The following is a 26,781-nucleotide window of genomic DNA, read 5'->3' on the forward strand; positions in this document are numbered from 1 at the left end:
CCCCCCCCCTTTTTCTAAGCCGCTAAGCCTTTAATAGCCTTTTAGCAGCTAAGCCGCTAAGCCTTTAATAGCCGCTAAACTGCTAATAGAGCTAATCCGCTAAGCCGCTAATAGGGTTGCTTCGCAAGACGAAAAAACCGCTAGATGAAGATACTCGCGGAACGGATTAATTTCGTCTTGCGAGGCACCACTGTATTATGCAACCATCACCCTTACAAATGCAAGCTGTGGGAAAGTACAGGCCAAAGGTAGACCACTATGGAGAAGCACATGTGCTTTAAAGCATGCAGTTACTCAGCTCCCCCATTCTACAAATACCTCCTTCCCCTCCCACCAGTGAGAGGCTCGTTGTTGCAATGTCTGGTATGAAGGCTCCTGAAGATTGCATATATCAATATAACATGACTTTCTTTCCATAGGATTCTCTCTTGCCTTATGGAGCATTTGTATACAGAGAAGATGGTGGAAGATTGTGAGCACAGGCTCCTGGAGCTCCAGTACTTCATCTCACGGGACTGGAAGTGAGTGCTGGGCATGGGGACTCTCACTTCTGTTGCAGGACTTTCTAGCAGCGGCAGTTGGGTCAAAAAGGTCTTGTACTGCGGGGCCATGGGTGGCTTTAATTCTCTAGTCACTAGCTAGAGGTTCAGAAAGAGTTCTTTTCATTCACAACTTGGAGAACTTGATGTTTATACGCAACCGTTATTCCCCAAATTTCTGTCAATGCCTGCTATAGGAGGGGGAGACAAATTAAAGTAGAGGTTCTGGCCTGGGCATTACCTTCAAGAGCTGCCTCATATTGAATGTGCACCACAGGATAATGCCCTCTCACCCCAAATTTCAGCCTCCGCCTAACTATAGAGGGTGTCTCAGTGTAAGCATTGTGTCAAAAGTAAAGTTTCCTGTACTTATGTATTATTAATAGTGTTTTATGAACTGTCAGCTCATTAAGAAAAAATTGTGGTGATGTACAACACCATCAAGTTATAATTATGTTTAAACATCATACAATTATAAAAACATGAAATACAGAACAAATGGCTTAATGCTAACTGACATTCTCTAAACACACTTAAGGCCTTTCTGATTACAGTAGGAACAGTGTTCTAAAGTACTGGTGCCACTATACTTTTTAAAATTTTTAGTTTGCATAGAAACCAAATGAAAGTATGATAACTGTTGGATAGTTAGAAGGGCTTCTCCAGCTGATCACAGTTAGCTGGCTGGTATAAGAGCATAGGGCCTGTTTCTCATGAGGACATATTTCTTTCTAGTTTAGGGTTTAAATTGTTTTTGCTTCTTAAGAGCAAAATTCTTATGTATGTTCACATTCTTATGTGTACCAATGCACTTTAACATTTGCATCAAATTTTATAGCCCCAAGTGGCTTACAGAAAATCTTCCTAATCATATTAAAATCTCAGACTGCAAAACTGTTACACAGTTGGAATTGGTTGCAGTAAAAAAACACAGATATTTTATTGGCGAGACTTTAAATATGTCTCAGTTTTATTACTCAGGTGACTCGCAACTTGTGTGCATTTAATTTGTGCAGTTGATGGCTGACCAGTTGAAATTGCACAAATTAAATGCATGGACGCCTGAGAACTTAAAAACTCTGTTTGCACATTGTTTTCCCAGCACAAAAAGAGCTTTTAAGCTCTCAGACTTGCTTACTGGGCTCTGGGAGGATCTTGAATAATCTCAGACAGCCCCATGAGATATTGTGGAAAACTCTTTGCCTTGCCTGGGGGCGGGGGTGTTATAAGACCCATTCAGCACAACAGCTCCAGAAGGTAAGGATAGTCATGTAGGAGAGATTTGACTATACGTGTTTTTGAGTATATGCACTGTCCCTGGAACATAACCCCTGTGCAAGTTGCGAGTGACCTGTATGGCTAAATGGAAATTGCACCTATGAAGGTTTTCATTTCTGATTTGCTACATTCTAGAGGTGAAATGTTGTGTTGAAGTGAAATGCTGTTAATCTTAGGTGTGTGAAGAAAGGGCATTTTAGAACCTCATGGTGGCTTCACTGATTCTTCTACTTTGACAGACTGGATCTTGTGCTCTATCGCAAGTGCCAGGGAGATGCATCCCGACTTTGCCATACACGCGGCTGGAATGAGACGAGTGAGATGATTCCTCCTGGGGCCATCTTCTCCTGCCTGTACAGACATGCCTATCGTACAGAGGAACAGGGGAGGAGGGTAGGCACCAGTCAGTTGCTTTAGCAGTCCTCCTTTATTGGAAAATGAATGTGATTTGGGGGCATGTGCTAGTTTATCTGTGGCTTCAAATGTAAGCTTTGAATATCTCTTAAGGCAGCAGAGAAACTGAGCAGGTGATACTGGGGAAAAGCATGGAGGCAAGCCAACTATAGTCCACTCTACAGGTCACCTGGATGCTTTGCGACAACTAAGTAGGTATAACAAATGGAGACCCCCTGTGCATCTGTTTTAACCCTATGAGATTGGGGTTTAATGTTTGAGCCTCTGGAGACTCAAACAGGCATGCAGGAATTCCCCTAAAACCCTTTAGGAAGAAGCCTCAGGAAACACTTTTGTAGCTAAGGTATGTGGTCTTGCCTCTGCTTTTTGTAGCTGAGGTCAGTGCTGAATATAGTGGGAAATCTCTTCATATGAAGGGTGGAGAAACAAAATAGGTGGCTTGTTGCATGAATGGCTGGTGAAGTTGTGACCACCAGACAGATAATCTGTATCCTGTAGGTGGTAATTAGAATGTGGTTGGTGATGAGCTGAGTTGCATAATCAGGAATTCATGTGAGTGCAGTTTTTGCTGGGTTGAGTCATTTCAGACTCGGGGGCTGTGGGAAGAAAAAGGGAATCCATGTGTGAATGCTTCCCGCATGTAAACTTTCTCCACAGGCAGAACTAGCATGTTGGGGAGAAGTGCGGAGTTCTCAAACATCATCTCCCACCACAGCCTGAAATAGTGAAGCCTTGCAAAAGGTGCACTGCATGACTTCCTGGCCTTGTATTCCAGTTTATAAACTGAAGCTGGGGAGGAGACGACAGTCTGCTGCCTCTTCTTCTACAGCATAAGTGATACCCACATACCTTTTCCCCTTCTCACCTTCTGAAGTCAGAAGGTGGCTGGTTGCTGCTTTGTGCCTGCTCAGGAAAGAACTGTTGGACAGACTTGGCAGCTGCTCAGTTGCTTTGCAAGTCATTCTCCCTGTGGGGGAGAAAAATGGAGTAGTGCCTTGCTCCTTTTTTCTGCCTCCTTTTTCTGCCAACATGAATTGTGGTGGGTCTCCACTTGCTATGTCTAATTAGTTTTTAGGTTTCAGTTGTAAAATCTGTGCAGGATGCCATGCACAGCTGCCTGTCCCTGGCACCGTTTTCAGAGTACCAAGAATTTTAAATCCCCAAAGAGTCCTTGCCATGCTCTAGCAGATCCTTCTGACTTCTGCTAGCCTGGAGATTTGAGGTTATCCCTACCAATCTAGCACTAGGCTTGTTTGTCTGTATTTTATTGGCTTCTTCTCTTAAACAGCAAGCCAGCCCCTCCACACACGTGATGCCACGGTATCTCGTTCATTTTTTGACAACTTGTTTAGACTAAGCTGCAGGGAAGGTTAAAAAAATGAGGGGAGGGGCCTGCATGGGAGGCCTGCTCTGGGCCTGTGTGGGAGGTGACCAAGCATAGCATAAAGAGAACTTTACTTTTACTAATGCTGGAAAGAGCACCTTCCTTCCCAGATCTGAGCAGTTGGGGTTGTTCATCTGGAACAAATTTGTACACTTGTTCTTGGCAGCTATCCCGGGAATGCAGGGCAGAAGTACAACGAATTCTACACCAGCGTGCCTTGGATGTAAAACTGGATCCAGCTCTCCAGGACAAGTGCATGATAGATCTGGGGAAGTGGTGCAGTGAGAAAACAGAGACTGGACAGGTATCTCAAAAATTTAAACCAATAATCTCATGTTGAAATTGTTGTATAAGTTAGAAAGCAAAACACATTCACTTTAAATGCCCTGGTTCTGCTATTTCTTCATAAACATTTCTGAATTTTACTAAATTTTAATGTTCAAAAGTTTCTGTATTGCGTTTTGTACTTCGATTTAGCTTAATTAGTGAAGGGAAGGCACTAAACCCATGTGTGCATCAGGAGAAAGCAAAGCATTGTTTGTCCCAATTTATCCAACCTAGAGCAACCTGGAGTGGTGACTTGCTGATCCCAGGGGTTATGTTGCATTGCAGAAGTGTGGTGTTGGTTGGGGTGAAACGAAAGATGTCCCAGAGACATAGCAAGGTGCATTTGGGTGGCTTTCAAGGGATTAATGAGATGAACCCATTTGTTCTGTGTTAAGATTCTTTGTGTCCCCTTTAGGAACTTGAATGTCTCCAGGACCATCTGGATGACTTGGCGGCTGAATGCAGAGACATTGTTGGAAACCTTACAGAGCTGGAGTCTGAAGTAAGCAAGCTTTGTCTGGAAGGGAGAGCTCCAGTATTTAGTTGTTAGACTTGCACCATGTGAATGGCTTGCTGATTTGTGGGTTGCCCTCCCAAGTATCTTCAAAAGGGTGCCATTTTCATGTATTTGAGTCATCTAAGAAAGAAGGTAAAGTATCAGATCTTAATTGGTTGTCCAGATAAAGTAACTCAAGCCTGATATCATTAGAAAGAAGGAGTATTCATGTAAATGAGTCTTTCTTTCTTTCTTTCTTTCTTTCTTTCTTTCTTTCTTTCTTTCTGTCTCTCTGTCGGCTGTATGTGTAAAAGTTGTGCCTTTCTATGGCAGGTATCATTTCCTTAAAACAGCTGTGTTTTGGTCAACTCTAGTTAGCTTTTATTTGGGGCAGCAAACTTTAAGGCAGCCTTCCCCACCCTGGCCCCCTCTAGATGCTTTGGGCTTCACCTCTCATCACCCTCAGCCAGCACAGCTGGAAAAGCTGCTTTAAGCGATATTTTTTGCAATCTGTTCCTGCTCCCAATGACTTCTTACAGTAGCTGTTCTTGTCAACAGAAGTCTTCCTAGCTTGTCTCTAGGGATGCTCACTCCCAGGAGACTTTCCCACTCTGATGTACAAACATAACATGAGCAATAGTGTGAACTGTCAGAAAAACTGGGTGTGGCCTTGGGTGGACTTATTGCTTTCTCTCTCCCTCTTGTAGGATATTCAGATAGAAGCCTTGATGATGCGAGCATGTGAGCCAATTATCCAGACTTTCTGCCATGTAAGTAACTCTTACTCATACTTGTTCTAATTTGGATAAGGATTGAGTGTGGAGTTCCTCCATCAGTATCAGTTGAGGGGATGAAGACCATAGCCATGTGCATGCCTTGTAGTTCCCCCTTCATGTTAAGCATACCTTGCTGGAATGTCCATAATTCTCAAGGGCACAACCAGCCTTCTTGCATCCCCAGTTCCCTGCTCAGAACTTAGCCTTAATTACAGTGCTGGTTTGGATACCCAAAAGTCATAGCAAGCAGGTGCAAGACTGCATGCGTGCTGTGATTCCATGGGTGCACAGAATGGGACAGTGGTAATTCAGTTTTCTGGCCTTTTTCTTCTTCCATTTTCTAAAAGCAAATATCTGGTTTCGCTTGAAACTCTTTAGCTGGTGCCTGCTGAAATATCTGAATATAAAGGGTGGGTGAAAAAATTTCCAGTAGTCATGCGCAGGACTTTTCATTGTTAGTTTATTGATGCTCATCATGCACAAAACCAGAATAAATTATACAGAGTAGGAGCGAGTATGTAGAATTCAGCTATTGTTGCATAGTCTTTGTATATCTCTGGCATACCAGCCGTAGTTAAATTGCAAAATGTGTTTATGGCATTTAATAGATTGTGTTGCATTTTTGGGTCCAGTGGGGGCATGTGCAGCTGTAAAGCAACTTGAGAGCTCTGGGGCTAACAGGCCCTGACTAGTCATTTTAACAATCAGGTTTCAAATATAAGCCAGAGAGGTGCAATTACCTTCTCCAGCTTTAAATCATGGGTCCCGTTGCTTCCTCAACTGAGGTACAGAGACTTCCAGGAAGGGAGTTAGTTCCCGACAGGTTGTCATTAGTCTGTCTGTCTGTCCCATCCCCCCCCCCCCCATATCCCATTCAGGAAGTGGCAGACAACCAGATTGACTCAGGAGACCTCATGGAGTGCCTCATTCAGAACAAACACCAGAAGGAGATGAATGAAAAGTGTGCAATTGGAGTCACACACTTCCAGCTGGTGAGTGTGGCTGGTTCTCCAGCATCCCCTAGTTTGACTGAGTCTGGGAACCTGGGAGCCATTATCCCTTTTCGCACAGGAAGGCCAAAGGCATTTTCCTGTCTGCTGGAATTTGAACTGTTATGGCATAGTCCCCTTTTCAGCGCTGCCTTGGCTTATTTGCCACAAATAAGCTTCTGGATGTTCACTACTTTGTGCCTTTAACCACGTTACTTCCAAATCTGCCATTCTCATTCTGCAGTTGGAGGCAGGCAGTGCATGTGGTTGAACCCATAGTGATTTGGATGGGCATTGCATTCAACCTTAGCTTCACTAGAAGGGATAACTTGAACTGAAGCTCAAAGGTGGCAAGGCAAGAAGCAGGGCAGAGAGATGCCATTGACTGGGGCTGCAGTAGCAGATATTCTTCGAAAGACTTGCTGTGCCTGACCTTGAGAGGAGCCTGTTTGCTTTTCTTTCTTTAGGTTCAGATGAAAGATTTCAGATTCTCCTACAAATTTAAAATGGCCTGCAAAGAGGATGTCCTGAAGCTGTGCCCCAACATCAAGAAAAAGTATGTGTGTGTGTCAGAAATTTGGCCTCATGGCTTTTGAATACTAGAGAAACATTTGTCTCTTAATCAGAAAGTGGGTGATACCCAAGAGTTTTACAGCAAGATAGCCTGGTGTTATAACACTTCTGTCCTCTTCAGGGTGGATGTGGTGATCTGCCTGAGCACCATTGTACGCAATGACACGCTGAGAGATGCAAAGGAGCACCAGGTCTCCATGAAGTGCCGCAAGCAGCTACGTGTTGAGGAGCTGGAAATGGTAAAAGTTGCCCTCTTGTTACTCTGAGGCTTTGCAAAGGCTTCTGTGGAGGGTTGCATCAGCTTGCGCTACCCTGAAAATATTTGGCTGCCCCTCAGTGCTAGTTTCCTTCTCTCTAATTACCATTTCTTATATTCTAAATCGGGCTTATAGCAGGCTTCTTTGCAAACGTTGGCTTTTCCTGGCACCTTGCCACAAGAAGGCAGTTTTTGCTGAGCCAAAGCCAGCCCCAGCTGTTGGGGTTTAAGAGTCTTGTTCAACCAGCTCCCTTGGACCAATAGAACTGCAAGCACCTTCTCTCTCTCTCTCTCTCTCTCTCTCTCTCTCTCTCTCTCTCTCTCTCTCTGTGTGTGTGTGTTTTAGGGGATTTTTTCCAGAGCTCTCCTGGGCAGCCAAACTGAAGACTGCACTGCACAAGTGTGTTATATTTTGATTCATAGCTTTGGCCTCAAATAGCTGAAAGACTGCCTCTTCCCAATCGACCTTCTAGGGCAGCTTTTCTCAACCCTGGATCTTCAGATGTTCTTGAACTACAATTCTCATCATCTCTGACCACTGGCCATGCTGGCTAGGAGTGATGGGAGTTGTAGTCCAACAAAATCTAGGGACCCAAGGTTTAGAAAAGCTGTTCAGGGGTGTTAAGACCTGTAGAGGGTAGTTCCGCCACCCTCAGAAGTTGAAGGAATGGCAGCCTGGGAGAGGGTTTTCTCTGTGACAGCCCCTACATTGCGGAAGTCCCTCCCTACAGAAGTATCTCTAGCATCTTCATCGCATAGCTGAAGGCATATCTCTTTCATCCTGGCCTTTGACCATTAAAGTATTTGTTTTGTGGGGCCTCTTTTGCTGAATTTAAAGTTTTCTGTTCCCCTTGGAAAGGTTTTGCTTGCTTTATAATTATTAACAGCTTTATAAATTTATATTATGGTTGTAATCCACTGTGCAGCATGAGGGTGAAGAAGAATGAGTAAAGAGAGCCTATTAAATAAATATATAACCTCAAGAGTGCTGATGGTTGCCTGCAGAAAGTTTCCTAGTTAGAAGATAAACACTTGGTTCTCTCATGGGCTTTTTACTTTTTTAAATTGGATTTGTTTGCTTTGGATGTTCAAGCTTTCCACCTCCCCTTTGAGTCTGAATCCTTTTTCAATGTGATTCATCTTGCAGACTGAGGATATCCGCCTGGAACCAGACCTTCATGAGGCCTGCAAATCGGACATTAGGGACTACTGCCAGAACGTCCCCTATGGCAATGCTCAGGTGATCTGCCTTTTCAGTGTGCGCTCTCTCGATGTTTCTGCCTAGCCAGAAAGGCTTTGACTGGAATACATTCTGCATCAAAGCCCATTTCAGTCTGCTTTGATTTACAGACCTTTTGCTTGTACTCTGACTCACAGCCAAGTCCACTGGATGGGCTGATCAACTTCCTAAGCACCACTGGCAAGTGTTTCTCCAGCACGACAGAGCATTTCTCCATGGGCTCAATTTTCCTCTAGCTCTTCCTTAGTCAGTGGCTACAAAATATCCCACCCTTCCAAAGGAGCCTGGTTTACATTGAAACTACCAGGTTGACTGTTGAAGAAAGAGCTTTTACTCGCTGAGTTGAACTTTCAGCCACTAAAGCTTTCCCCCCCCCAGGCTAAGTGAACACAGTGACTTCCATCTTATGAGTTGGCTTTTAATATAATTTATTCTGGTACTTCTAAACCCTCCTCAATTTAGCATCCTCCTTAGAATACTTCACCCAAAATGTGCTGTGGGCGAGACCTCCTCAATGCCACTATTGCTCCTGTTTTAGATGAGGTGCTGCTTAAAATAATGCAGGGGTTTGGCTATTTTGTTCCATAGCCTTTGCTTTGTTATTTTAAAGCCATTGAGTCATTTACTTACTCCCAGATTAGCAATGCTGCCATCTACTGTCCAGTTACCCTTGAGATGTTCTATTTATTTAACTGCAGATTATTGAGTGTCTTAAGGAAAACAAGAAGCAACTCAGCACTCGCTGCCATCAGAAAGTCTTCAAACTTCAGGAGACGGAGATGATGGATCCAGAACTGGATTATACTCTCATGCGTGTTTGCAAGCAAATGATCAAGGTAAGGATGGCTGGTTGATGAGGGGAGGCTTAGAATCAGGCCACATCATGTTGCTTTCAGTGTAACATTTTCTCTCCATGCAAGAGTACATGTAGCTGACATTGCCTTGAAATAGGAATCCACATGGATTTTTGTAGGAAGATTTTTGGACGTTTAAACTGGGTTTCTGCCTGCTGCTGCTCATGAAGACTTCTCAGTTTTGTAGATTTCCATATTTATTTGTCTGCAAAGGCAAAATCTTGCATTGGGAATTGGCCCATCTTGTACACACACCCAGAGGCCATTTCTGCATAGCATGGGATGATTTGTTAATATTCACAATATTCTATGGTGCAAACCAAATCTGACCATTTTTAGTGTACAAGCTTGACTCTTCATTCTGGAAAGATTCAAACGGTTCTAATCTTAAAACGTCTCCTGCCCTCAAGTATATATTTTTAAATATCTAGCTGTGAATATGCAGTTGATATTCAACCATATTCTAATCTTCTACCAGATATTCAAGCATATCTGGTGAAAGATCGGAGAAGTAAAACTGAAATGGCAAAGTGTCAAACCCTGGTTGAGGGGCAAGCTTTTTCTTTCTCCTCTGCTGTAACTTCTGTAGAACTTCAGGCTTTCTCAGAACTTTAGGCAGGTGCATGCCCTAAAGGCCTGATACTAAGGGGGATACAGCAAAAAAGCTCTTGGAAGTGCAGCGGCTCTTTGATTTCTCTTCAAACTACTCAGACCAGCAAGAGGATCATGTGGAATTATAGCTGAGTGAAGCCCCACTTTTCCCATCTCCCTGTCCTGTTCTTGGTTCAATGTGTTTCTAAACTTTCTCTGCAAAAGTACATTGATTCAGAGGTGCCATTCCCACCACCTCTCCTGACATTAATGGGCATGGGTATTAACACAACACCTTTTAAGAATTCATTCCATGCCAAGCAGCTTCTGGGTTAGCCTGGAAGTGCAGTGATGCCTGACTTGTGCCTCTTCAGCACTTTGCATTCATTCAGGCAACAAGAGTCCTGGCTTAAGATGGGAAGTGCTGTTGCTCTCCCCTTGCTGACTCGTTGGTGCTTTCTCTCCCTCTGTCAGAGATTCTGTCCAGAAGCAGATGCAAAGAACATGCTGCAGTGTTTGAAACAGAACAAGAACAGCGAAATGATGGATCCCAAATGCAAGCAAATGATTACCAAGCGCCAGATTACACAGAACACAGGTAATGGTGGGGCTTTTCTTGGAATTGGGCCTGGGGTCTGCACTTAAGGGCTGTAATCTTTATTACCTGTAATGTCTGATATATCCCATCTGGACTACTGTAATGTGCTCTACGTGGAGCTGCCTTTAAAATGTGCTCAGAAATTTCAGCTAGCCCAAAGAGCTGCAGCCAGACTGTTGGCCAGGGTTAGATATAGGGAGCAAATGATTTCCTTTTTAAAGCATTTCCAATGGCTACTGGTCTGTTTCCAGGAACAATTCAAAGTTCTGGTTATGACCTTATAAAGCCCTATACAGCTTAGATCCTGGCTATCTGAAAGACCATATTCCCTCATACGAACCTACCTGGGCCCTGAGATCTTCGGGGGAGGCCCTTCACTCAGTCACACCACCCTCACGGCATGTTTGCCGGGCACACAAGATAGGACTGTCTTGGCTAAAGTATTGGGAAATTTTGGAACAAGATGGAGATAAGTTGAAGTTACAGAGTTATGAGAAATTGAAACCCAAAGTTCGAGATTGGCTCCATTATTATCAAATAATGGAGGTGTATAAACAAGACAGGAAAATTGGCTTCCAGGTGGAGAAATCAAAATTAGAAATTGAACTGTTAGAACCCAATACTAAGAATTTGTCAAGAATGTATAATCTGCTGCTGAAATGGAATACACAAGATGAAACAGTTAAATCAGCTATGATTAAGTGGGCACAGGACATTGGTCATAATATTATGTTTGCTGACTGGGAATGGTTGTGGAACACCGGTATAAAATTTACGGCATGTAATGCCTTAAAGGAAAATATTATGAAAATGATCTATAGGTGGTACATGACCCCAGTCAAGCTAGCAAAAATTTATCATTTGCCTGATAATAAGTGTTGGAAGTGTAAAGAAACTGAAGGTACCTTTTATCATCTTTGGTGGACGTGCCCGAAGATTAAGGCTTTTTGGGAAATGATATATAATGAAATGAAAAAGGTACTTAAATGTACTTTCCCGAAGAAACCAGAAGCCTTTCTCTTGGGCATTGCCGGCCAATTGGTGTTAAAGAGAGATAGAACCTTTTTTATGTATGCTACGACAGCAGCAAGAATACTCATTGCAAAGTATTGGAAGACAGAAGAATTACCCACCTTGGAAGAGTGGCAGATGAAGGTGATAGACTATATGACATTGGCTGAGATGACTGGCAGAATCCGTGAGCAGGGGAAAGAGACGGCGGAAGAAGATTGGAAGAAATTCAAAATTTATCTTAAGAACTATTATAAAATTGAGGAATGTTAAAATGTCGAGGTTTGGAGAGAAAAGGAGATTACAGCGACATAAGATTAAGTTGAAGAAAAGAGTAAGAAAAAATATATTTTGATAAAACTATTTAGAATTTGCTGAAATAATTTTGGAAATTGGGATGTAGGAAGGGGAGGTTTGGGGGAGTCCGAGAAGAGAGGGATATGAAAAAAAAAAGGTTATGAAATTATACATGTTTGTATGTCTTTTTATTTGTTTGTATTGTTTAAAACTTTTCTGTAAAATCAATAAAAAATTTAAAAAAAAAAAAAAAAAACAAGATAGGACTGTCTTGGTAACTGCTCCCAGACATTGGAACTCTCTTCCTAGAGTCATTAGACTGGCTCCTTCCTGGTTGCCCTTCTGCTGGCAGGTGAATACTTTCGTATTTCAACAGGCTTTTAGGAACTGACCTTTTTTAAGGAAAGGGCTGGTGCTAGGATATTTTATAGCTGTTATTTATACAGGTAACTCACATCTTATGCTTATTTTACTTACACGATTGTAGCTTTGTGGGTGGCTGGTAAATAAATAAATGGAGAGCCAAGGAAACCCACTCTCCATTTATTTATTTCCTCCCCACACGTGTGCATAGCTGTGATCACATGCTTATCCTGCTTTGGGAAGGCTGTGGGAGGGCTCTGGCAGCGTCCCAAGTTCAGCCTTCCTAGACTAGACTGTCTTGTTTGCTTTGTTTGTGTGGCATAAATGTTTTGTCTATTCAGGTCTGCTGCAGGTATAATCCCCTCCAAGGCAAACTTTTCTTGAGTGTTAAAATAATTTGTCCTCTACTTGCACAACCCCATGCCTTCACCATTCAGCTCTATTTATATGCAGTACTGGTTAGAACATAACAAAGTTGGAAACCAGTGTGGTTTGGATAGTTGTTTTTAAATTTTGATATCCCTAACCCTGTGTGCATCATCAGTTGATAGCCACCACAGAAGACTTTCATATCACCTCATCCATGACACTTGGCAATGATTTAGCATTGGCATGCCCTCCCTATCACAAGCAGGACCTACAAACCACAATCCATACCTAAATGTTACGTATGAATCAGAGATAGTAGTTTGTTGTGACCCTAACAAACCACAGTGTAAAGCTAAAGCTTGTTCTTGGCTTCCTTGTTCTTCTGCATCCTTTGAGCAGAACAAACAACATTGCTGATGTGGATATGATGCTAAGCCAGGGTTTGTTGCTTGCACTAGGGGAAGAGAGAAGCAGGAGCAATCTCCATATTAATGGTCAACCATGACCATGAGAGCTGGGAACTGGGTAAGCTGAATTCTACAGCTTGTTCCTTTTTTTCTATGCTCCCACAGGATTGTGGGCATCTGCCAAGCCTTGTGTGTATGTAGCTGGTTTCCTGAGAGCCAAGGCCTTGCAATTTGGCTACATTACGGGCAACTCAGACAGAAAGAACTCCAGTGCTAGGCTGCTTAGTAAAAGTGGCTCAGTTCTGCAGCTGGCGCCTCATTCCAGCAGCCGGTCTTCATCACTAATTTTGCTCCTTTCTTCCTTCGTAGATTACCGCCTGAATCCAGTGCTCAGGAAGGCCTGCAAAGCTGACATCCCCAAGTTCTGCCAGAGCATTCTGACCAAGGCCAAGGATGATTCCGAGCTTGAAGGGCAGGTCATATCCTGCTTGAAGCTGAAATACGCAGACCAGGTGACTTATGGGGCATGTGGTTCACAAGGACCTAGGGCCAGAAGGCCCCCAAAGTGACTTGTTCTGCTATGTGGCGTGTGCCAGTCAACAAGCATGTTTAAAATACAGGCAGGTCTCAGAAGCTTAGGCCCAGTTATACAGGTCCTCTGGGAATTTGTAACAGTGATCTGATTTAGTCAACCTAAACTTAAAAGTTACGTTTATTTAACTTCAAATTTAAAAAGTGTGCTGTGTAAATTTTACATGCTGATTAACTAAAGAATTTTTCCAGCAACCAAGCATTTGAAATGAATGTTGATTATGAGAGAAAAATCAATAAAACCCACTTAATAAGACATTTTAAGATGGGACAATTGAAAACATGCAGTTCCATACACGGTTTAATGTTTGTAAATAATAGAGTGTTTAACATTAATTTTATCAAGTCCTAAAAGTTAACCACTTATATTTGGAAAAAGTTGTAACTATATTGAAATCGCACAATTAATTATGTTATTAGCTTATTTTTTGGAACAGTGAATTTTTGGTAATCCATCTGGTGTCACTGATCAGCCTAAGTGGTGCAATCATTATGTTAAAAGGAGTGATGTGTAAAGCAGCCACTGAGAGTTGAGAAGGCTTCTTCTTGGACCTGCAGACAGAAAGTAGAGGTGATCATTGAGCTGCTGGTAGCCTTCCTCTGCTTATCTTATCTCTTTATCAGCTAAATGGCCCTGCTCTTTTCCCTCATGAATATATTGAAGGATATTAGGAGACAGAATATGAGCATAGGTAAACAGTGAAGGAGGACTTATCTCTGCCTTATCTCCCTGGAAGCATTCAGAATTCCCAGCTGTCAGAGGCTCACTTGCATGGAGCTTCTTCTGGTGTGGTGAATGTAACACATAATTACCCTCTTTGATCAGATTGCTTTGGCTTGCTGTATTCTTGCATCTTGAATTGAATTGCAGGTTTTGTCTAAGTGCTGCCTCATCTGATGTTTTCCCATATGAAGAATTCTCCCTATAGAAAAAAGCCATATACGAAGCTGCCTTTTGCTGTCAAAGATTGACTTTAAGAGATTTTTAGTGCTAAAAAATGCACCAAAAATACATGATTGCTCAAGTTAGTTAAGATTAGTGGTTAATGGTTAGTAGTTAAGATTTGTGCTGAATGTGCATTAATGATTCTGTGGCATGACTGTTCTTGTTCTCACCCTTAAACAGCGTCTCTCTCCTGACTGTGAAGATCAGATTCGAGTGATTATCGAGGAATCCGCTCTTGATTACCGGTTAGATCCTCAGTTGCAGATGCACTGCTCAGAAGAGGTAGGAGCTTTCAAATTCAATCCTCCTTCACACTATATATGTTGGCAAGTTCTCATGAGCTCCTGGTAATACAGTTTGAACTATGGCGATCTTGATTGAATCCCCCAGTAGTTTAAAATCACCTTGTGGTTGTCACCTTTTGTGGCATTTGCAATTTGCAGAGAATAGATTTGCTCCAAGAGCAGCTTATAGAGCAAAGCATTATGGGAATCCAGCTTAGCATCTTACACAAAAATCGTTCGTATTTCATATGGAATCATCCTGTCCAGAGTTAAGTTGAAATGTAAAGTTCCTCCCCTTGGTCCTTTTCATGCTATGAGGAATAGTGTGTGGGAGACTCCTTGTTTCATCGTAACTGATATTTAAGGACCTCTTTGAGAACAAGCCTCCCATGAATTTGGAAAGGAACAGGAAGCTTAAAAGCAGGAGTAGACGGCCCCTAATAGTATTGCCTTGCCGAGCAAAGACTATTATAATAGAAGCATAGAATCCTGCTCTTGCAGGGTGGAGAGTAGGTGCTGCTTGTCACCTCTGCTCATTTCCAGAAATTGTTCCAGGCTCTGCCAGCTGGAATTTAGCTTAAGTCAGGGAATAGCTTCCAGCCTTGGCCTTAGGCAACATCCACAGTAGAGGACCTCTGGATAATGTTGCTAATCCTTTGGGCTATGTTACACTATAAGCCTTTCCTCAGTAATAAAGGGCTAACATATACTGAACCGGAAAGTAAGGTTGTAGTTGTTTCCCTTGCTAGATTCCATGTTTTGGACCTTTTTGTCACATAAATTTGTTCTATCTCCCTCCAAAAGGAGGCTAATTTGTTGGCCTGTGGTACTACAACCTAATGTATTTTATGTTTTTAAAGATTTCTAGCTTGTGTGCTGAGGAAGCAGCAGCCCAGGAGCAGACAGGACAAGTGGAAGAATGCCTGAAAGTGAATCTGCTAAAGATCAAAGCAGACATGTGCAAGAAGGTAAAGAACTAGGTGTGCTTCTGGGCTAATGGCAAGGGGGAGAATGCTAGATTGTGTACAGCTCAATCTGTTGGTATTCTCCTCACTTCGGAACTTCTTCGGCACCACAGCTTTGTTCTCTAGCTTGGATGTTCCAAGGATTCCTAGGGCTGGTTGTGATTTGCTTTCTCCTCTGTCACTGCTCCTCAGTCCACTTCAGTCAGCCAAAGGAAGGCATCCATTCCTTCCCCTTTGCATTTTTCTGTTGCCACACTTAAGCACATCCCTTTCAAATTCCGACCCGGCAACAGTCATAAATGCCTTCATGACTTTGAGTAAGACTACTATAAATGTGCTCCATTTGAAAGCAACTGGAGTCTTCCACACTGAAAAAAAATTCTTACTTTATTTGAGAACTGCTCAGGGCTATGAAGCAGGGTTTAAGTATTCTAAGTATAATGAAGCAGCAGGAGGATGAGCAAGTTAAGATGAAATATGCAAATCATTATATCGAGGGTGCATTGCAATTTTCTGCCCTTCTAGGAGGTGCTCAACATGTTGAAGGAGAGTAAAGCTGATATCTTTGTTGACCCCGTCCTTCATACGGCCTGTGCCCTTGACATCAAGCACCACTGTGCTGCCATCCCACCAGGAAGAGGGCGACGTAAGTCTTACAGCTTGCTAAAAAGCCCAGGAAGCATCTCTGCCACCAGTAGTACTACTTCCACAGATTCAATCATTTTTAATCTTCTGTTCCTGCCCTTGGTATTGAACAAGTCTAGGCACAATTGCACTCTAACAACTTGCTTAGGATAGATTTGTACACTTCCTAGAGATGTGAAGGACTAGTGGATAGAATCCCCCCACCAGTGGTAAAAATCAATATACTTGGGGGAAAAACAGAGGAACTTTCATACAACTTTCAGCGTCATTGTTTAGATTAATGAGTAAAATCCTTTCTAAGCAATACGTATTTTCTAAAAATATATAAAAAATATGTTAAACACTGGGGTCACCAATGTGGTGCCCGCATGCACCCCTGATGATTTTGACTGGTGCCCATGAAATCTCTGAGCCCCCCAGTGCTCCCCCCCCCCATGAAGTGGTGTGATGGGATGGTCGTTAACTGTTTTGTCACCTTGAGAAACACATAATAGCAAGAGGGTGGGAAGATCAAGATCATGATGATCTGAGAAAAACTGTGCCTTCAATCATTTGTAACACTCTTTCCTCTGTTCTGCAGAGATGTCTTGTCTGATGGAGGCCCTGGAGGACAAGCGTGTGAGGTTGCAGCCTGAGTGTAAGAAGCGCCTTAACGACCGGATTGAAATGTGGAGCTACGCTGCCAAGGTGAGCAAAGCTGCTCACTTTATTCCTCTAGGAAGACCTCTTCTGGGTGCCTAGGGATTGTTGGGGATAGGAGGGAATTGGAACAGATGGAAGGTTCCAGCATGATGATGTGTTGGTGCTGAAGGCCGTGAACACATGATGGAATGCCGCTACTGTAATGACAATCCTTGACACAATATGCTAGATTGGTCTTGGAAGCGAAACTGAGTTACCGGCATGGACAGCCTTAATATGCATGTCGAGCATGGCTCCTCACCACTTCTGTGCAATTCTAAATTCCATCTGTAGAAAGCTATACTTGCCAGGGCAAGTGCAGCACAAAATATAACAGTTGCTGTTACAGAGCAGTGCCCCATCTCTTGATATCTGAGCTCCTGGCCCCTGAAATGGGGGGGGGGGGGCAGGGAGAGAGAGAGAGAAATTTGGAAGGCCCAGCACAGGGCAGCTGTGGGAGGGCAATACCATCCTGCTGTTGGACAAGCATGTAGCACCCTAGTGGGGAATCCCCACTCCTCCTCTCCAGACACCTTGCTGCACGTACCATGGTTTGTGTTTGCACACTCTGCTGAGGAGAGATTGGTTACAGAAAGAACATCCTGACTCTCAAGGGAAAAGCTTGCAGTTGAAAGGATATAAGGAGCGTAGGACTCCTTGCTACTTTTAGATAGATAGATAGATAGATAGATAGATAGATAGATAGATCTTTATTGTCATTGTCCCATGCAGGACAATGAAATTGCAAAACTACATAAAACTACATAAAAACTACATAAAACTACCACAAAACTACATAAAACATTCAAAAACCCCTAAAAACTCTAAAACCCTATTTTAAAATACACTATACTGTAGAAACCCCTTATGCTGAACCAGAATTGCATTTGCATAGAAACTGTTTCTCAGGCGGCTAGTCCTGGCCTTTATAACCCTGTACCTTCTTCCAGAAGGCAGAAGCTGAAAGAGATCATTTCCGGGGTGCGTGCTATCCTGTGCTATCTCTCCCGCTTTCTTATGGCACCTGGCAGCATAGATTTGATCTAAGGTGGGAAGAGTGCACCCAATTATTCTCTCTGCAGTCTTTACAACCCTGGATAGCATTGTTTTTTCCCTGGCCGTGCAGCTCCCAAACCATACACACAGACCATAAGTTAGTACGCTCTCCACAGTGCAATGGTAAAATGCCATCAACAGGTCCTTTGAGAGATTGTTTTTCTGGAGGATTCTCAAAAAAATATAACCTCTGCTGTGCTCTCTTCACCAGGTCTTTGCTGTTCTCTCCCCAGGTTAGGTCGTTTCTCAACTCCATTCCCAGAAATCGAAACACTGAGACCTGTTCCACGCACTTCCCCTCAATAATAAGTGGCTGAATATTCAATTTACATTTCCTAAAGTCCACAATTCTTTAAGTTAAGGAGCAAGTTGTTTTTCCTGCACCACTCCCCCAACTGCTCAACTTCCTTCCTACTTCACAGCTGTAGATCATTTTGTGTTCAATACCATGTGAGGGAGGGATAGGATCAGATACTTTTAAAAAATCATTTATTAATGGAATTTATAAAGCTACCCCATTACACAAAATCTTTGATTGATGCCCAAAACAAGCACAATTAAGGTACAATATAAAGCGATAAACTAAAACTTAAACTAAAAACACAAAACAGTTTTTACAGCCAAGAAGACTAGTCCATAAAACAATTATTTCAAAGGCCCTTAGGTGAATAGAAAGGTCTTCACCTGGCTCTAAAAAAAATCACAAAGCTGGTGCCAGGTGATCATCTTTAGGAGGTGTCACTGCTGAAAATACCGTCTCCCTGCCCTACTTTGTTCCTTTATTTTTATTTGAAAGAATTTACAAGCTGTTTAATATTTATTTTAAATTTCTTAAGCCTGTGAAGAAGAAAAGAAGGTTCAGGTAAGCACCTATGAGAGAAGGAGCTGGCAGAACACCAGCATAACATGGACAAACGGCCTAGCCCAGTTTATGGTCCTGCAACCCTATTCTGGTCTATACAGGGTTGTAACAAATCGGGTGGTTTTAGAGAAGATTTGTTTGAAGCACTGACCCCTAAATTTCATCTGTACATTGTAGACATCTGTTACGATTGATTTGGGAGCTGACTCTTCTTCCTCCTTGCCTGCCAGGTTGCCCCAGCGGAAGGCTTTTCTGATCTTGCCATGCAAGTGATGACCTCTCCATCCAAGAACTACATCCTCTCAGTGATCAGTGTGGGCATCTGCATCCTGTTCCTGATTGGCCTGATGTGTGGGCGTATCACGAAGCGAGTGACACGAGAGCTGAAGGACAGGTAGAGCCTGCCTTGGTAGTCAAAGGGAAGAAGGAAGGAAAGAAGGCCTGCCTGCCTGCCCGTTGCCCAGTTTGTACAGCCCTCCTCTGTATAGTCTCCCCTCCCACCTCTCCGGAGAGTACAAACAGATTAGAACAGCAGCCCGTGCCAGCTGAGTGTCCCATCTCGTCCATGGCTTCTCCACCCTCGGAACGAGTTGGCACGTGCAGCCTTGGCGGTCCAGCCAGCAGCTTCGTTACCCTGTCGTTAGCGACTGTTGTTTGCCTGCCTGTAGACAAGTTTTTTCTCTTTCTCTTTCTCTCTTTCTCATACTGTCGGAACTGCCTTCACTCCCCAGACAGACTGACAACCTGCAGCTCAAGAGGTTTTTAAAGCAAATTTTTAAAGATCTGTTCCAGACATAGTGTTGGACAGTAGGTCTTGGTGTGGAAGTGTTTGTGCTCCTTGGCTTAGGCAGGAGAACCGAGGGGAAGGGACATCACCCACCATTCACAGCTGGCCTTGCTTTGGACATCTGGCTCACCCTGGAACAAGCATCTCCAGCACATAATCAGTCAGCAAGAGTTGCCTCCAGAGACCCATCATCATCTCTACTGTTTTTGTGCTTTTGTTACTGTATTCTGTTGTACTTCTTTTTTTCTTTTTGTGGCTTGTTCCTCCGTTTTTGCCAAAAGGCAATGCCTTCCATACTTCTCCACCCCCACTCCAATCTTTGGGGTTAATAAAATATTGACCAGATTAAAGAAACTTCAGTGGTCTTAGAGGCACCCCCTGCAAAACCATACTGTATCTCAAGGGAAGCCTTTGGACAAGCTACGGTGGAGCTGTGGTCTTGGGTAGTAAGGCGGTGGTTTTGGAAGAAAACGAGGATTTGGGTCCTCCCCAAAGGGGTTGGATCCATAGGGTCCTTATTTACAAGTTACTGAAGTTTCCTCCCTGAACTGTCAGGGAGGGTGTAAGACTTTTCTTGCTGTCAAGAATCCATCTAAAGAGATCATCAGCCATTTGGGAAGTAGGGAAGCTGGCAGGGCTCCCTACACTAAGCAAGGATGGGGGAGGGGAGGGGGGATAGCTTTCTGAGAGTTGGATGGGAGAGGTATCTTTGCTGAAGTGATGCTTTTAGTAACAGTACTACAGTACCTGTTTGCAATAAGCAGGAGTGTGCTCCTTGTCTGTTGATTGGAGAGCACAGGGAGGAACTCGAAGAAGAGGAAATACACATGTGCAGGCTCCTTGTGTATAGTAGGATATCTATCAGCCTGTTAGACATGGTTGCCTGTATGCTTTAGAGGGCTAAATCATGAGTCTGCCCGACACAAGGCTTGAGTGCAACATCTTCTTCCCCTCCCTGCCCCTTTTCCTGCTTTGCTGCAACTGCTCAGTCAGATGTCAACTTCTCAGCGTTCTGCATTAATGTCACAAAAGCGAGGGGCTTTTGGCAATGGGACCAGCTGATCTTAATGATGATGTGGACACTCAGCCATACCACTACTGTGAATATTTTCTGCTGCTCTTGAAGTGTTGGTAAAAGGCACAAAAGTTTTTAGCTTTAGGAAACCTTTATTTTTCATCCTACTGGAAAGCAAGTCGTTCAGAGTGTGGCTTTGTATTCCTGAGGATGGCAAACTGGAAAAGCTTGTGCAAGAATCTCACCCCACCCCACCCCTGAGGCCCACTGACTGTTTCAGGCCTCCAAAATTAAGGAGAGATGATTAGGGAAATCAAAGATCAGTGGGTGAGCCTGTGTGTACTGAAGGGTTTTTTTGGACTGTGGCCACTAGATTGGATTTCCTTCCCCTGCTTCTGATATTACTGAATCTATGAATGGTGACATTGGAAAGGGGTGTGTGCCATAGTTCCCCAACTAGTGCGTGCTCAGTGCATTCCAAAGCCTCTATTCCCTCCCCCCTCCCTTTCACCCACACGTGGATGCCCTTCAGTATTGTGTTTATTCTGTGTTTTAACTCTGAGGCAAGGCATAGACTTCTTTATCCTAAGGAATCCACCTTGACTCTGAAATGGGGTGGCGATGGTGAGGATGCTCCCAGGGCAACTCAAGTCACTTGCAAGAGAGGCAGCCAGCAGATTAATTGCAGATGCTTAGAGCTGCCATTCATACTGTAGGAGGCCAGGAATAACCTTGGTCATAGCATCTTCCAAATCCTACACAACGTTGGGAAGAAACTGGCACTTGCATATGGTGACCCTGCAGCAAATGCTGTGAAAGGAGAGGATGCCCCCACCATCCTGGCTAGCAGATGCATTCAGATAAGATGCACAACGTATTATTCTTACATTGCTTCCCTTCAGCCAACTACAATTGCCTTCCCTCGATCCTAGTGGGAGTGCCCCATTGGTTAATGAAAGAAAAATGCTCTCCTGAGTAAATTCCCATAATCAGCAGCAGTGGTTTTTGCAGGCATATAGTGATGCTACCGAAGAGGAGCTTGTGCGAGATGCACATAAGGGGACTAGTTGCCTGGGAAGAGACAGAATGCTGAAGCCATTACAGCCAGTCACTCCATTCTCTCAGTCACCTTGAACGAGCCATTGTTTTAAAGAGACGAGAAGCAGCCTCTTGAGTTCCAAGCACTGCAGGTCTCTGTCTCGGCATCACCTAAGCCTCCATGCAGTCTCCTCAGACCCCGTCAGTTTCAGTCTGACAGCTAAGTATTCCTGCTTTGGGGCTTATTTGAGGGACGACTGTTTACAAAAATGATCCTTCATCTAAAGTGGCATTGTATTGCAAGTGTTGTGCTTGTCACTTCCTCCTCAGAATACGTGCAACTGCTTGAGGAAGATTGAAGGGGCTGTGCTGCAGTTTGAATGTTTGAAAAGTACTTAGGAATTGGGAGCTTGTTTTTCTGCTTCTTCCCTATAAGGTTCCCTGTTTGAACTTGTAGTACTTGCTGTCTTCATCACTGTGGCCTCGACTGTCTTGTAACACGAGCTCCTCCAGCTTCTGGACCCTGTGCTGCTGCTTCTCCTTCCTTGTGTCTCATCTAAAGCTGTGCTGATGCTGCTCTCTTGGCTCTCATCTCAAGGAAGGCCCTGGTTTGATGCATTGGAGATGGATGTATGCAGGTTGGGCACTGCTCTATGCATAACAGGATTAGAGTTCCTGCAGAAAAGCCCTGGTGGGGCCTAAGGAGCAGGGATTTCTTGGCTCTTAGTGGTGGCTCTTAGATGTAGCCTAGGGTATTCTCTTGTCCCAAAGTAAGTTAAGGAACTTGGTGAATTGGAAAACTGAAGGATCACACATCCTGTTCCGCTTCATAGTTTGTACAACTGGATTGATAGGTTACACTCTTCCTACATATACACTACATGTGCATCCAGAGCATTAATACTAACAAACTGGAAGAGTGCTGGGTGGAGGGAACTGTCTTTAGGAAGTGGTGCCATCCAGCATGTGGTATCAGCACTGTCCTGGCCCCCGGCTTGTGCTGACACCTGTTCTCATATTGCTAGTCCTTCTGGACAGCTGTGACCAGCATGATAATTGGTTCCATTTCTGTGTAGATTCTGAGCATCAGGTGTGCTGCTTCCCCGACACTTGCAGACTCCTCCATCCAGAGGCTCCCTAGCTGGCGCAAAGAGAATTAAATGACTTATCTCAAGGTTCTTGGAAATGCATCAGAGGCAGGCTGCAATTTCCCTTCAGGTATGCTTTGGAACTCAATATAAGTGGTGTTTGATTGAAGAATAGGCGTGTTTTGTGTTTGAGAGAAGCAAAATGCAGGTGCACAGAACAACTCAGGGTGGCATAAAAGGGTTCGTATTCAGTGCCCCTCCTGCAGCTTGCAAAACCAGCCCTTTGGAGTGACAGTAAATTGGTAGATGATACAGCTAATGTTGGCTGACCCTTAGTCCTTTTAAAAAATGTAACATTAACAAGGGGTTTTTTTTGTAAATTGTTTTTCCTTTCTGTACAAAATCTTGGCTGTTCTTTCTTTTTACATGTTCATGCTGTGTAATTTTGAATTGTTAACGGAGATTCTGAACATAATGTGCATTTTTTTCTGTACAGATGAAATGGGAGAATTTAATAAAAAAGAGTCTGCAGGTTTTTACTTGTTTTCCTTGTGTCACCATCAACTGTGAATAAAAAGGGAATCTCCCTCCCCAAGTCATGCCAGACAAATTGTATCTCCTTTTCTTTTTAATCCAGAAAAACTTTTGACAAAAACTCATGTGGTACAGTGGTGCCTCGCAAGACGAAAAGAATCCGTTCCGCGAGTCTCTTCGTCTTGCGGTTTTTTCGTCTTGCGCAGCAAGCCCATTAGCGGTTTAGCGGATTAGCAGCTTAGCGGGCTTAGCGGATCAGCTGATAAGCGGCTTAGTGGTTTAACGGATCAGCTGTTAAGCGGCTTAGCGGATCAGCTGATAAGCGGCTTAGTGGCTTAACGGATCAGCTGTTAAGCGGCTTAGCGATCAGCTGTTAAGCGGCTTAGCGGCTTGGGAAAAAGGGGGGGGGGGGAGGAAAAAACCCCAGCAGGAACTCGCAAGATATTTTCGTCTTGCAAAGCAAGCCCATAGGAAATTCGTTTTGCGAAGCACCTCCAAAACGGAAAACCCTTTCGTCTAGCGGGTTTTCCGTCTTGCGAGGCATTCGTCTTGCGGGGCACCACTGTACCTTTGTTGACAAGATGGTAAAATGTAGGCTGGATTATAATTGTTGTTGAATGGATCCACAGCCGGTTGAGTGACCATATCCAATGGGTGTTCATTGATGGCTCTATCTACCAAGAAAGAGGTCTCAATTGTCAGGGCTGTGTTCCTGGGCTGTTAAACACCTTTATAAATTACTTTGATTCCAGGGGTGTTTATCAAGATTTGCAGATGGCATGAGACTGAGACTAATTATAGCTCTATCTAATTATAGCTCTATAAAAGATAGAATCAAAATTCAAAATGATCTTGAGAGGCTGGAACACTAGGCTACAAGCAACTGAAATTCAACTGAGATAAACATCAAATCCTGCATTTAGGTACCAAAAAAGAGCCAGATTTAGGTTGGGGTGGGGACCTAGCTTGGCAGTTGGGCATGTGAGAATTTAGGTTTCTTAGTCAATCACAAGCTAAACATGGACCTACAATGCATTTTTGCTGATAAATAAGCAAACACAATCTTCAGCTGAAATTAACACAAGCATGGTGTCCACAACATGGACACCATGTTGTCCACAACATGGGGAGTAAAAGTTCTGCTCTGATTGCTGGTCAAGCCACATCTGGAGTACTGTTTCAGTTCTGGGTGTCACATTTAAACTACATTTACCATCTTGCATTTTTAGCCTCCCTTTCCACCAAGGAGCTCAAGGCAGCAGACATGGTTGCTCCTTCCCCTATTTTATCTTCATAATAACTATATGAGGTAGGTGAGACTGGGATATAGTGGCTGACCCAGGGTGGGGATCTGGCCCTACCCACCACTGACATGTGGCCCTCAAAAGGTTGCCCAGAAGAGGGTGTAGTTCAGGCTGAAAAAGGTTCCCCACTCCTCCTGTAGGTGCAAGCAAATCTTGCTTTGGAGCAAAGTGCATGATGCCTGTCAGCCACAACACTTCTTGGTCTGCCTTATGTCAGTTTTCATGAACCATCCCTGACCCAGATGGGAATTCCCTGTTGCCCAAAGTGATAGTTTCTCTAAGAGTGATGCCACGAGCCACTGTGTCTCACCGATGCAGAGTGGGGTAGGCATACTTGGCTTTGTTAAAATATTACAGGATGAGGGGAAGAGGCATTTGGATTGTATCTGCATCAACAGTAGGCTCAAGTGATGGGGAAGGGGGAGGGGACACTGGGACAGTGGTAACCCAATAAAAGCAGATCGCTTCAAAACTGGGATGCCTGTCTGTGGCAAAGAGCTAGCCCAGGATGGAGAAGATGTGGTATTTTTCTTCTGGGCCAACCTTTGTTTTTTGTGCAATTGGGAGAATGTAGAGCTTAGCTGTTCAATGGTGAGTTCCTAAACTGGAGGAAGAGGATCTTGTTCTATGTGAATTTGGGGCTTTATGAGAATACATTCCCTCCAACTTAATCATGCAAAGCTACCCAATTTGGCTTTTTGGTTGTTGGTTTTTAACCTAGTGCACTACTAAAAATTAATCTTCAACTTTCAAGGCCCCGAAAAGACTCAACATGGAGGCCAATTGGCCGAAATATTGGGAAATACTAGAGAAGGAAGGAGTCACTTGGAGATTGCAGAGTTTTGAGAAATTAAAGGAGAAAGTGCAAAATTGGTTACACTACGCTCAGATTAGAGAGGTCTTTAAGCTAGACAAGAAAATAGGTTTCCAGGTGGAAAAATCGAAATTAGAAACTGAACTGTTAGAACCAAAAACTAAGGTACTCTCAAAAATGTATAACTTGCTGTTGAAATGGAATACGCAGGATGAAACTGTCAAATCAGCTATGATAAAATGGGCACAGGATATTGGGTATAACATTATGTTTGCTGACTGGGAAAAGTTATGGACCACCGGTGTGAGGTTCACGGCATGTAATGCCTTGAAAGAAAATATTATGAAAATGATATACAGGTGGTACATGACCCCAGTCAAGCTGGCAAAAATATATCATTTGTCTGACAATAAATGTTGGAAATGTAAGGAAACTGAAGGAACATTCTTTCACCTCTGGTGGACGTGCCCAAGGATCAAGGCCTTCTGGGAAATGATTTACAATGAGTTAAAAAAGGTATTTAAGTATACCTTCCTTAAGAAACCAGAGGCCTTCCTTCTGGGCATTGTAGGCCAAGGGGTGTTAAAGAAAGATAAAACTTTTTTTATGTATGCAACAACAGCAGCAAGAATACTCATCGCAAAGTATTGGAAGACCCAAGATTTACCCACACTGGAAGAATGGCAGATGCAACTGATAGAATACATGGAGTTGGCTGAAATGACCGGCAGTATTCGAGACCTGGGAGAAGAGATGGTGGAAGAGGACTGGAAAAAATTTAAGGACTATCTACAAAAACATTATAAGTTGTATGAATGCTAGGAGAATGCACGATTGAAAGAAACATGGCAGCAGTAATCTTATTGTAAGACATATGAAAATAAGTGAAAAGGACGTAGTTTGAAGTAACACTATTGGAGATTTATATAACAAGAATGGAAGTAAGGTAATAAATTGCTGCATGTAACGATAAGATTGAGAACGCAGGGAAGGGAGATGTGAGGAAGTCTGAAGATTATGAAACTATGATTTGTGAACAACATTTACTTTAATCTGTATCTTTTTTTCTTTTCTATCTTTTCTTTACTCTAACTTTATTTTATATTCTTGTATGTTATATGGTGATGGTAACTTATATGTTTGGTGTTTTTTAAAAAAATTGCAATAAATATCTTATAAAAATAAAAAATAAAAATTAATCTTCAACTTTCTTCATATGAAAACTGCTGAGTTTCTCTTGGTCTTGCACCTAAGGACCCTGTGTGTTTCATCTAAAAAGATACAATGGCGTACAGATGGATGTATTTTTTTAAATGGGGATGGAGCAGTGGTCAACCATTGCATGCTTCTTTGTCCCAGCAGTAGGAGGTGCAGCCTAAAACTTGCTTCAGCGCACAATAGACTGGAGT

At 43.2% G+C, this 26,781-nt stretch overlaps 1 protein-coding gene across 2 annotated transcripts in view; it reads left to right on the top strand.

Annotated features, from left to right (window-relative positions):
* Positions 1-23,255, top strand: part of GLG1 (golgi glycoprotein 1) — a 65,065-nt gene extending 41,810 nt beyond the window's left edge. Inside the window, exons 10-27 of one of the 2 annotated variants that reach the window (XM_081018129.1) lie at positions 420-521; positions 2,057-2,210; positions 3,782-3,919; positions 4,358-4,444; positions 5,146-5,208; positions 6,093-6,206; positions 6,671-6,759; positions 6,898-7,015; positions 8,180-8,272; positions 8,971-9,108; positions 10,192-10,315; positions 13,132-13,274; positions 14,480-14,581; positions 15,444-15,551; positions 16,074-16,194; positions 16,774-16,880; positions 19,023-19,186; positions 22,709-23,255. In XM_081018129.1, coding sequence (XP_080874255.1) covers positions 420-521; positions 2,057-2,210; positions 3,782-3,919; positions 4,358-4,444; positions 5,146-5,208; positions 6,093-6,206; positions 6,671-6,759; positions 6,898-7,015; positions 8,180-8,272; positions 8,971-9,108; positions 10,192-10,315; positions 13,132-13,274; positions 14,480-14,581; positions 15,444-15,551; positions 16,074-16,194; positions 16,774-16,880; positions 19,023-19,186; positions 22,709-22,715 — 1,972 coding nt within the window. In that variant the 3' untranslated portion in view covers positions 22,716-23,255. Of the gene's footprint in view, positions 1-419; positions 522-2,056; positions 2,211-3,781; positions 3,920-4,357; positions 4,445-5,145; positions 5,209-6,092; positions 6,207-6,670; positions 6,760-6,897; positions 7,016-8,179; positions 8,273-8,970; positions 9,109-10,191; positions 10,316-13,131; positions 13,275-14,479; positions 14,582-15,443; positions 15,552-16,073; positions 16,195-16,773; positions 16,881-19,022 lie in introns of both variants that reach the window. The other variant, XM_081018130.1, reaches the window with a different exon arrangement.
* Positions 23,256-26,781: the final 3,526 nt, after the last annotated feature.

This window comes from Podarcis pityusensis (assembly GCF_964106645.2).
Source record: "Podarcis pityusensis genome assembly, chromosome: 8".
Lineage (NCBI taxonomy): Eukaryota > Metazoa > Chordata > Lepidosauria > Squamata > Lacertidae > Podarcis > Podarcis pityusensis.